General features: G+C 32.0%; 1 protein-coding gene across 1 annotated transcript in view; it reads left to right on the forward strand.

Moving 5' to 3' along the window:
- The window catches only part of LOC124367391 (anoctamin-1-like), a 102,821-nt gene extending 96,305 nt beyond the window's left edge, over nucleotides 1–6,516 (forward strand). The window contains 4 exon segments of the mRNA XM_046824168.1: nucleotides 996–1,171; nucleotides 4,333–4,438; nucleotides 4,559–4,700; nucleotides 5,896–6,516. Of these exon segments, the coding sequence (XP_046680124.1) occupies nucleotides 996–1,171; nucleotides 4,333–4,438; nucleotides 4,559–4,700; nucleotides 5,896–6,056 (585 nt within the window). The 3' untranslated portion in view covers nucleotides 6,057–6,516.
- Nucleotides 6,517–13,233: the final 6,717 nt, after the last annotated feature.

Raw genomic sequence — 13,233 nt, forward strand, 5'->3', positions numbered from 1 at the left:
TGTAAACATTTCTTTTTGTATGATTGTCTTTTGTTCTATCTCTCAATAATGACATAACTTATAGACTTCAAATTTTGCATTGAACTTCAGTGAACCCTGTTGGACGTGTTGTTGCATACCCACCTTGTTAGTATGTCACTGAGTATTTGACCTGAAAAGAAAATATCGTTCAGAACAGACACTCATGCAACAAGCAACTTACATAAGCATTTGTTAAAAATTCTAATTCATTCCTCCACCAAAGCCATTGTGTTGTTTATCTCACACTGTGTTGGTGGCAGAAATATATGACAAGTAGAAGTGACATACAAAATTTGTCATTTCTTAATGTACCTATGTTTGGATTTATACTGATAACATGAGTGTTTTTGTTTCACTACATGACGTTACGATAACTTTGTACTTGATTTTCAAATAAGTATTTATAGGCTGCATTTCTCAGACATAAAAACATTAAAGATAGTAGAGGAAAACACATGTGTGGATTTGAAAAAGTATGTTGTGGGTTGTTTTTTTATAGAGTAGTTTTAATTTTATTAGTTAGACAGGAGATAAATCATTGATACAGACAAGGTGTGATGAGGTCCGATGGTAGAGCTGCGCCACGTAAATCTGATCGTTACCTCTCTCATATAACAATCTGATCTACCTGAGCCTCCTCGTACTCCTCAGAGGATAGTCCCGAGTGCTCACTTTTACTGTGTCTCAATTTATACCATTGGACGAGGTATCTCTAATACAATCAAAGATACTGGTTCAATAAACTAATTTTCTTCATCACCAATACTTGGTATCACTACAAAATCTGGCAAAGTAAAATTTAGAACCAACCAATGGTTACTAGAGAAACTGTAAAAGAACTCAATAGTATGTACTATAACCAGTTAATTACTGTTTCAGTAATGATATAATCAGCAATATTCTCTTTCAAGTTAGATCTGAAAACGTTATTAAATGTGAGATCAAATTCTAAACATTCTCAAATTCTGTGGCAGGCACTGATCATAGCATTCTCATCCAACTTCATACCACGCCTGGTCTACATGATCAGCGTAAGTCCAGACCACAGCGACCAGGGGTTCCTGAACCATTCTCTGGCCTACTTCAACACATCAGACTTCCAATACAATATCAGACCAATCGACCCCTCATTCAACGTCTCCATATGTAGGTGAGTGACATACAGGTCAGCATTCTCTTGTAACCGGATATCTTGCCTGGTCTACATGATCAGTGTAAGTCCAGACCACAGCGACTAGGGTTCCTAAACCATTCTCTGGCCTACTTCAACACATCAGACTTCCAATACAATATCAGACCAATCAACCCCTCATTCAACGTCTCCATATGTAGGTGAGTGACATACAGGTCAGCATTCTCTTGTAACCGGATATCTTGCCTGGTCTACATGATCAGCGTAAGTCCAGACCACAGCGACCAGGGGTTCCTAAACCATTCTCTGGCCTACTTCAACACATCAGACTTCCAATACAATATCAGACCAATCAACCCCTCATTCAACGTCTCCATATGTAGGTGAGTGACATACAGGTCAGCATTCTCTTGTAACCGGATATCTTGCCTGGTCTACATGATCAGCGTAAGTCCAGACCACAGCGACCAGGGGTTCCTAAACCATTCTCTGGCCTACTTCAACACATCAGACTTCCAGTACAATATCAGACCAATCAACCCCTCATTCAACGTCTCCATATGTAGGTGAGTGACATACAGGTCAGCATTCTCTTGTAACCGGATATCTTGCCTGGTCTACATGATCAGCGTAAGTCCAGACCACAGCGACCAGGGGTTCCTAAACCATTCTCTGGCCTACTTCAACACATCAGACTTCCAATACAATATCAGACCAATCAACCCCTCATTCAACGTCTCCATATGTAGGTGAGTGACATACAGGTCAGCATTCTCTTGTAACCGGATATCTTGCCTGGTCTACATGATCAGCGTAAGTCCAGACCACAGCGACCAGGGGTTTCCTAAACCATTCTCTGGCCTACTTCAACACATCAGACTTCCAGTACAATATCAGACCAATCAACCCCTCATTCAACGTCTCCATATGTAGGTGAGTGACATACAGGTCAGCATTCTCTTGTAACCGGATATCTGTACGTGACGTGACGTAACTCTGAATCTTTGTTTGAGGTTAAGTACTGGGAATATGATGTTCAGCACAGATGTGTCAGCACCTGTTGAGATTTAGCAGGTAGCTCTTTGGTGGCATATTTTGTAGTATGTGGGATTTTATTTTAGTCCTCATACGTCACTCCACTGAAGATAAAACCATATGATTTATTGTTGAACAATTATCCGTGTTAACCCTTTTGCTGCCAGGCAATTTGCTTACAGCCTGTTTCAAAACTGCCAAATCTTTACCCAGAGGCATATCTTACAATGGGCTGGTAGTTTATGAAATTTTTTAGCGCTTAACACAAAAATTTGTACTATCGTTATTATTAATCTAGAATTTGCTTTATTGTTTTTTCTAATGAAACGCAGTATTAGAAACAGCACCAAACAGTTAATTTTTTTTAATAATTTAAAAATATTATTTTAAAAATGATTTTTTAGTTTGATTTGAATAGAATATTCCATTCTGCAATCATTAGTTGCTATACGAGGCATATCCAGAAAGAAGTGTACTGAGGCTCTCACCTACACTGCCATGTATCCTGATTTCTCACCGTAACGATTGTAGGTTGACTTATTACTAATTATAAACCTAAGAGTTTTTCCTTCCAAACCAGATAATGCATGGCACTGTGTATATCGCACTTGGCGGGAGATTGAAATTGACATTTTTCACAATCATATTGTCTATATATGTAGTCCACCACAACTAAGGCTCTATTTTACGCTTCAGAAGAAGGCTGTAGTAGTAATATATAATGGACTCAATCATGTAAAAGTTTCTTAAGGCAATTTAACTTGTTGACTTTTCCAAGCTTATGCTTATTGTAATGAATGTCATTTGTATCCTAAAACAAACACCCATTCACAGTTTAAGAGTCACCTTACAATTTTTCCGGCACTAACTCATCCACACACCCCCAAACCACTGAACAACTTTTCATTATTCCGGTATACAATTTTGCAATAACTTACCATCTGGATTCAAAGAAACCTATACTCTTGTGTTCTTTTGAGATAAGTTCAAGCTTTAGTTAATTCAAAAAAGAATATTTTAGTACTCACTGCTTCTTAATTGATAAGGATTTGTTATTATTTTTGTAACGTAGACATTAGCTCACTCTTAGATGCTATGTACTTTGATGATTTGTACACACATTTATGTCTCTAACAATGAAAAATTTCAATTTGTAAGTGTAAAGTGGTTTGAAAACCCAAGTAGATAATTGTCTACTCCCTCGGCACAGGCATCAATATGTCGTGTGTACTTGAGCTATGGTTTATCGAGAACAAAGTCAAATTAGGAAAATTTATTGGACATTAGTTTACACATTAAAAGAGCTCTTGGCAAGAAGTAGTTCAGTTTCTTGTTTCCCTTATTTGTATACTGTACATGCTAATTACTCATTTAATTGCATTTTTACAAAAATTCAAAATATTATTTGTTTTAATCTCATACAATTTTTGAGATTCCTAGAATCTCATCCAACGACTATTCAGACTGGTGTATACTTCAGTTTATTGTCAAAAATCAAGAAATCTTTATTGTCTTTAAGCACTTATGACAATGCAATGGACAACATCACTTTTTCTTATAACTAAATTACCTACTTCTATCACACCTTTAAAATCCAATAAAACAAGTGTAATGATTACACATATATAGAATAAGTAAAAGTAAATTTTACATTTACATGATAAATGTGAATTTGCTCATTAAAAATCAAATAAAAGTAAATATATATATATATATTTACTTTTATTATATATATATATATAAATATATACATATACATAATACATATCTAAAATATTATATACCGTATAAATTAAATAATAAATAAATAACAATACAACAAATAAAAATAACAATATAATACATTTAACAAAAATAAATAAATAACACTTGCTATAACTAACTATTCACAAAATCTAAATTATAAAAAAATTAAAGTACTAATACCACAGATAAAGTAGTCATTTACAGAATAAAATGTGTTACCAACAAGCCAATTACTTACAACATTTTTAAATCTACTAATAGATACATGCCATACTTTTTCAGGAAGTTTATTGTTGTCCTTTTGCATGTGTTGATGAACAAATCTGTTATCAGGTCATGGTATTCATTGTTGTTGTATATATTGATTGTTGTTGTGACTGAAATGTTGTAATGTACAGGTATCCAGAATACAGAGAGCCTCCGTGGGCCGAACACAAGTACAAGAGGCCTAACATCTACTGGCGCATCTTGGCAGCCAGGCTGGGCTTCATAGTGCTCTTCCAGGTTAGAAATCTCTTAAGATAATTGTTTGACTGAAAACTTTGACAATAAATTGGTATTGAGTTCACTAGAAGTCAATAAACACATGAACTCTCAATGATTACGATCATCGTTGTCTTGCAGAACCTGGTGTCTATGGTGATGATAGCTGTACAATGGTGTATACCGGACATGTCGCCCAAACTACGGGACCAGATCAAGCGAGAGGCTTTCCTGACCAGTGAGATGATTATAAAACAGGAAACTCTACGAGCTAGAGGCCATCGTAAGTAATTTGTTCAACTCTAACGTTATATATTTTGTCACCACTGATATGATAAGGTGGACACGCTGGATTCAGTGGACTAGATGATATTAGCTGCTCAGAATATTCATTATTTATACCTACATACTGGACAAAAACTCTCCTTTTTTGGCTCCCCTGCCTACATTTCATTGTTAAAGCGTTGGTTTTACTTTCATTCCCTTTTTTTGCAAAGTTTAATGTATTTTCTGTTTTTTGGAAGAATAAATAACGAATAAAACGCTTTTTTCAGTTAAAAAAAAAAAATCTCTACTTGTGTGTTCCATACGTAGGTGGGTAGTACACAGCGCCACATATCATCATACGAAGCGAAGACATAGCACTGGTTAGGCCTATTCCTTTATAATTGGTGTCAAGTGTTTCAGATTGGTTTACGACAGTATAAATCAATACATTTACGCATTCATACATATTTATGGCACTTTTTTTTACTTGTGTATGTACCAATAAATATACAATAAAATAAAATAAGACTATACGGATATTACTGTATGCTCATCTTCTTCGATTCTGATTGAATAAAAAAATCAATACATTTACGCATTCCTACACATTTGCAACACTTTCTTGATTTGTAATGTACACAATAACCTGAAAGAAGACAATACGGATATTACTGTATGCCACATCTAGTGCAATTCTGATTGAACGGACATATTCTTATGCTGAGTTTTAGGGATTAAATATTTCATCTGTTATGCTGTTCTAATCTTAATAAATCAACTGAAACATTTCCAATATGACTGTGAAATAAGGATTTTTTAGTCACGACCTACCTTTTCCATTAACTGCACTTTTCATCCTGTTCTCGTCATCACACAACCACTCCTGTTTCGTTGTCTAATAACATACCGAGATCATTGTCACTGTCAATAGAATCATTGCTGTCCAGCACATAAAAACCTATTCCGTTTATAATTGTTGGTAAATTTTTAACTTTTAACTACAGCTTATTGTGCAGTCTAGTCATTTTCTTTCCTTCATGAATTTACAAATATTATAAATCTTTTTTGTTGTTACGTGGAAGATTTAGTATTGCCTTTCACTTTTACCTCATTGTTTGTCTTTAATAAATAGTAATTATTAATATGTTTACTATAACTATTCTAGTAACAGTATTAGGATAGAAATTAATTGTAAAGTGCTACGATTGCAGGTGGGGAGAGTCCAGTGAACCCTGTCGCGATGATGTACGCTGACAACGAGCTGAACAATTCCAGCTTGAGGCGGCGACGACTGAGCAACGCGGACAAGGAAGGAGTCGGGGACAACAGGAACAGTGGAATAGAACTGGACAATATCCACACTATAGTGTAGCAGCAGATACACGGTTTCTCTGTCATGCCTTAACTTCTCCTGTGCCATCCTGTCACATCTACTGTCGCTATGTTACTTACCATGAAAGTCGTTAGGTTTAAGATTTTGTTACTCAACTCCCCTCCAAGAAATCGCCGAACCTGTGTTGAATTTGAGACTCAGGTTTCTGTTGAGGCTGGGGTATGCTTCCCAATCCCAATTACAAAAATTGTTCCATTGTAAAATTTTCCTTAATTACCAAACGGTGAAAGAAAACTCAGCACGTGTAGTTTTTTCAGTTAGGTAGAAGGAATTTTTTCTAATATTTTACTTGAATGTTCTAATTAACGCTTTGGTGTCAGCGTTATTTGACTCGGGCCTCCCGTGAGTAGTGGCGTTGTACAGACTAGGCTGCTCTGTTGAGATTTTCCACAAATCTCTAATCCACGAATTATGCCAGTTAAATGCATTTAACTGGTATGCGGGCAGGCACAGACGTCCAATGCACAATTTGGCCATTCATTACCAGTGGAATCAGACCCCAAAGGGTTAAAGTCAATTATTTCATGCACGTAAAATAACAATTCAAGTTTAACAAATGTATTAGTTTAACACTTTCTAAGAACAGCACATACAAAGATATCTTCTGTTCAGAGAGGGGAGGGAAACTGAGTTATGTGATCTGGAATCGTGTCTTTATGAATGTAAGATTGTTGGCATTTCAATAATTCCTAGTAACGTTTAAATTGCATTTTTACTTGTACTGGAAACACAGTACAAGTTGAACTATTGCATTGTTGTTGTACTTCTTATGTTGTTATGCTTGTGGATTTTTGACGGCATTTCAAATAACTAAATCTCTCCATAATATGTTGAGAAGAAAAGTAGGACATTTAATATATGTGTTTTCAAGTTGAAACACTTCTGACCGACCACAACAGTTCTGTTGTTTACATAAATATTGATTTATCACTAAAAGATAAAGTGAATGTAATTAACAAAGTCATGGATATTGGAATAATAATACTCTAAATATGTCAGAGATGTCCTATTTTTTTTTTCATTCTGATGAATTTTAAGTTGGCGATTACGATGAGATAATGTTCTCAGATTTATGTTTTCTTCAAACTTCATTGCCAATTTCATAAATGGCTGGTGCTGCATTACTGGACGAATAGTAATGCAAACTAAAATTTGTTGACTTAACTTAATACCTCTTGTTTGCAAAACTTAACAAAGTAATTAAGAAAACAACTTAAATTTATCAATTTAAATTTCTATTTCTTGGTTGTTTTATTTATAGAATATTATGTAATGTACTGTATTTTAGAAAACATTACAAACATATACAATATTTTTAATGCTAAATTAGAACACTCCTTAACCTTTTTAATAATTGACATTTTGCAGACGAGTTGTATTAAACTTCAGCCAACAAAACAAAGAATCTCATAATTGTAATATGTAACATTTACTGAATTATGTCCTATTTAAGAACACCTAGAGTAAATTTATATCGTTGTTATAAAACAAATCCAACTTACGCCATTGTTGCCTTATTTAATGCATAAATATTTTATTGTTAACAAATCTAGACTAATGTACATTTTTCATTATTTAAAAATGCTGTTATTTTTACAAATATATTTTAGTTTTTTACTTATTTAGTATAAGATGTTTAACGTTGTAACTATGATTTTGTAAGTTTATGATTTTAAAACCGTTTTATGTGTACAAATTGTAAACAAATATATTTGATGTTACTAAATAAATATAAAATATTGTACAGGTGTGAAAATGTGCAGAACAAACTTCTCTTCCAAGGAAACCAAGTTTGAACTGTTTTTCTGTCTTAATCAAACGTATTTTCCTTTATTGGTGATGTTATGGACAATTACTTTAATTTCAACTCTTTCCACATTGCAACCAGTTACATCATGTACTTATGTTTCTTCTTCATAATTCTGTTGCATACAACAAAATAATTTATTGTACCTGAGTGGTAGTCAATTAATTTTTTATTGCCGCTGTACTCTACTGTTTCCGACAGAGCTTGTGCCTCGCAGCATAAAACTTATTGGTTATTGTATACTTATAATTATTGTACTGCTTGAAATGTATTTTAACTTATATGACAGATTCCCACTTCAGAATTTCAGTGTGTATTAATTGCCCAATTACAGTGAAGTTAGCTCATTTTCACGTCACCTGTACACATAACCAATTTTATTTAGGGAGTCCTAAACATTTTTCTTTGGTGATTTAGATTTAGGTTTTCAGTTTTATAAATCTTTACAGACTGCTTTTGGTGAACAAACAAGGGTTTTTTACACTTTCCCCCGTGCTTAATTCCACTTTATTTAGATTTATTTATAGTTTATATCTAGTGTCACTTTTGTGTTTGCTTGTGTTAAAGGTTAGTTTTTAATTATTTTTACAGAAGATTTTACTTAGAATGTTCTGTTTTATCCTTTACCAAGGATTCAACAATACAGCAATAAGTCAGCTACATCATATAAGAGAATTAAATATTTTATGTTACTTTTTTATTTGATATATATTTTGACAAGTTTTTTAAGGTTTTTACTCTGTTAATACATTGTTGTCACAGCTAGCCAACCCTAGACAGCTGATCTTTGTTGTACTTTAATACAAAACCAATGCAGGTAGAAAGTCATGTTTATTTATGAGCTTAATTTTGTGTTTCAGGCTGAATTTCCGATAACACACCTTCATTGTAGTTATGCATTTATGGCACTTTCACTTAATTTAGCAGCTAGTTAATTTCGTATTGTTTATCTCATTACATAAACGTTAAAATTATTTTTTTAAAGTTGAAATAAAAAATGAAGATATAATTATGAATTAAGAGGCTACTGCAAAAATGCCCTTGGGGGTTTCTCCATAAGAACATTGTTAATCCTAATGCAGTTTTGCACCTTTATTTTTTATCAAGCATCGTGCATTTTAAAGATATAACTAATATACATTCAAACGCTTTTTAGTTTTTTTTAGTATATACTGTAAAGTACAACAAAAATTTGAGATTTTTCTGAATAACTTATAAAAATATTGAAAGAACTAAAAACCATTTGGATGCATATTAATTATATCTCTAAACTGAGACGTCTACCACGATGCTATGATCAAACATAAAGGTGTAAACGGCTTGAGGTTTAACATTGCTTTTATAGAGAACACCCCAAGGTCATTTTGCTCATAACTACCAAACAAAATCTTACAAATGACTTATCAAACTGACCTAATAAAACTTAAGACCTCAATAATCAATAGACACATTGACTGGATATATAATTCTAGTTTCCTGTGTTCTTTCTCCAGCATAAAAACTCTTCTTTACACATTCCATTCACTTCCTTTCTGCATCCTATCATGTCTCTACTATTTATAGTTTAGGATAATACTAACATGACATTCACTTATGATGAGAGCCAATAAATTGTTATCTTTAGAGGTCTTTGTATTTCTTTTAGTCTGTTTCTGGCAGCAAATTCGTATTGTTTTCTACATGATTGCCACACACGTAGCTACTTCAAAAGTGAACAAACACTAGTTTCTTTGTTTATTATACTTTTTAAAGGACATAAGTAAATTTTTTCACCATTATCTGCAGGAAATTGTAGTGTCACAAATATTTGCATCAAATTATTTTTATTCTAGTACTATTCTGTTAGCAACTACAAATTGATGAACAAATAATCACTTCATACTTTTTCAAATAAATTTGTATTGTTAATCTACTAATGTTAAAATTAAACATCAGATATTGAAGTAAAATTAACTTATTCAATTAAATTATCTTTTCATAACATATTGATACATTGATGTAACAATTACTTTTTTTTTATTAATGAAGTAAAAATATCCAATGCTGCTGTAAAATAATTGTTTAGTTCTATGTCATTTATATATATATTCTGAGACCCCAAATATATAACAATTTCTGAAGGACTCTTCTAGGGTTAAGCTAATTCCTTCTGTCAATAGTTAAACAGACTGTAGAAGTCAGTGGTGGATTTAGAGTTGGAGATGGGTAACTGGGGTTATGACCCTTTTCCAAATATTTATATTTTTAGTTTTTTGTTTCATAAAAAAATGTGAGGGTTTAAAATATGTTTTAAGATATAAATTTTTTCTGAGAGAGGGCCCCCAGATCCTTCTATTCTACAGGGGGTGACCCCCCTCAAAGCCTATGCTAAATCCGCCCCTGGTACAGATATTGTCCACAATGAACACAAGCTTGTTGTATGCATGAGATTTGTATTTTGTTTACTACTGTGTTATGGTTACCCAAAAAAGTTTTTAGTTTAATTAAAAACCTAATTTAAAACTGTTCAAAGCACACTCCTGTAACTCTCTAAAACATGGGATTTTGGTAAACCTATAATTAAAACAAAGGGCTGCCTCTAATTTATAATTTGATCCATTATGTAAACACAGAGAGAAAAATTTTGCCGTGTATTTTTTGGCAAAACTTTCAAATTTTTTCACAAACTTAAAACAATTTTACATATAGAACGATATGAAGTTAAATAATTATTTTATCAGTATATTTTTTTATACATACTGAGGCAAGACAATTGACTAATACCAATAAAGTGTACATATGTAGTTTAGAAGTTTTTATTCATGTTTCCACTGCTTTGGAATCCTTCTGAGATAAACAGTGTAATGACACTTTCACGACATATTGTGTTTCAGCTGATAGCTGACACTGTCTTTATCTGTTTTAATCACTTTCTTCATTCAGAAAAATCTCCGCTGTTAATTCATTTAAAAGTTTTTCTGGCAGTATTATGTACAATAATTCCTAATCACACAAATGTTCATTCCCTAATCATCTGTTGCCATCCATAATATCACATCCATAAACTACTTAAATATCAGCTCAGTAACAAAGATAAATATAGTAACAAATCAAAAACGTAGCAAGGAAAAAATGTTGGGGGGTCCAGACAACTGATATTTTCTCGTAGTGGACTGAGAGTAAGACCTCATTTTGTTCCTTGAAACGTTCTTGACCCGTTTCTTTGTTGAGAACGATCTTTGAGTAATACTGAATTATTTAAATAATAATAATTGTTTACTAAAAGAGTTATTGAAAAAATTGAAAATTTGGGGGAGTTGGACCCCCTCACTTGCTAAGTCCTTGCAACAAATGTGAACAAATATAAAAATAGAATCAGGGGATTACTTTCATTATTTTACTCTTCTGAGACAGATCTGATACCACAGTGAATCAGCAGAAAATAATAGCTGAAAAACTGGAGGAACTAAGTCATTACATATGTCAATACAAATTCCCAAGTGCAACTGGACGTTTTCTCTCAAAAACAAAAATCAAAACAAAAATATGCAATTGGGGAGAAAAAATTTTCTCTCAAAAGATTGCATAATTACTTGCTGCAATATTGCAGCATATTGTGTTCCATTGCAGAGAAATAAGATCATGTTAAGTTAGTTACAGAGTGTGTGTTTGTGTTAAAATACTTATATGTTTGTATTTTATTATTTTTATGTGAATCAATTAAATTATATTTGGTATGTTTTAAGGGTGTATAAGAATTTCAAATGGTTAATTTTTAGAGCTTAGATTATTTACAAATGACTTTTTTAACAATATGGTAGATAATAATGCACACGTTATATTTGTAATATAATATATAAAAAATCATTTTTGTAAAATATTTATTATTTTTGTAAATAAATGTTATTTTTCACCAAAAAGTTAACTTGAAATCAACGCTATGTTAAAAACTGAAATAAACAATAACAATGTTTTGTTTAAGTACTTTAAGGCAAATTAAGGATAAAAAATAATAATGGTATCTATTTTACTTCTTTTTATTCTTTAAACAAAAAACTTTTACTTCAGAAATGATTAATTTACTAATTTCATATTTCAATTCCATTTGAAATTGCTTGAATGTTGTTTCCTAAAATTTGTTTGGTTGTTGTTGCAGCACTTTCTCTAGTCTTTGTGTCGAATAAAAGGTTACTTTTTTTTTACTTATTTATATTTTTTGTAGTTGTAATACATATTTTTCCTTATTAAAGTAACCTTGTATTACCAGAATAACGATTACGGACATTTATCATTGTTACGTGTTATAAAAAATGTCTGCTTTCATGTTATAATTCCATACTATATTAACTTAGTTTTGCAGACAGTATATCAGTTGCTACAAATGTATTTATACTAAGTTAGCCTAATCTGAATGGAATATAGAGTACTTGTTGTGGCGTTTAGTGCAGGAGCTTTTAATAACTATCAAATTGTTAAGCCATATTTAATAGGTCTGTAAGAGAAGCTTTATGTGGATTTCGGAGGAAACAAGAATGGTAGGATGAGGTTGTGTTCACTTGGGTATTAATGAGGAGTCAGAGTGGTCCAAGTGATCAGCAAGTTGGCAGTGTAGAAGTTCTGAGGTTGTTGCCTAGTATTTTTTAATTTTCTTTACAATAAAATAATAATAATAATAATAAACATGATCAAACGATAATAAAAAATCATTTTTACAAAAGACAACTAGGAACCTCGGTCTTAAAATAGTTATTTTTAAAATCATTTAGGAAATACCCACACCTTGACTCATATGCAACCACATTGACGATCTAAACCACAAAAATATAAGTATAACATTTTCTTGTAAGTGCGCAATTAATTCATTAAAAGGATTTTCGTTCTCAAGTATTGGAAAAAATCTTCAATTTTCATAAAATTCGAACATACTTCTACTTCTCAATTTTGTTTTCTGTTAAAAAAGCTTTATTGATAGATAATTATACAAAACTAGACACAATGATATGCAAACAAGAGATTGTAGGCCTATATTGTTTTGCTTATGGTGTAAGAATTCTAATAATCTGCAATAGGTTAGGAATCTGACTAACAACAGCATAAAACAATCAATTAAAGACAAATTTATATGGTACATTGTAATTATTGATAAAGCTTCAAAATGGAAAAACATATACCCACAATCAGTAATATTCAAACTTTAAAAATATATAAATGGGACATAAAATTTAATACATTTTCTTGCTCTTGTTGTAAAAATCAAATAAATACAATTATTTTTTTTTATCAAAACCCCGAATACAAAATATTCAAATTTATGAATTTACTATTCTAATAATATGTTTATTGCAAGAAATTAAAATAAAATTATTCACT

Source organism: Homalodisca vitripennis, chromosome 8 (assembly GCF_021130785.1).
Source record: "Homalodisca vitripennis isolate AUS2020 chromosome 8, UT_GWSS_2.1, whole genome shotgun sequence".
In the NCBI taxonomy this organism is placed as follows: domain Eukaryota; kingdom Metazoa; phylum Arthropoda; class Insecta; order Hemiptera; family Cicadellidae; genus Homalodisca; species Homalodisca vitripennis.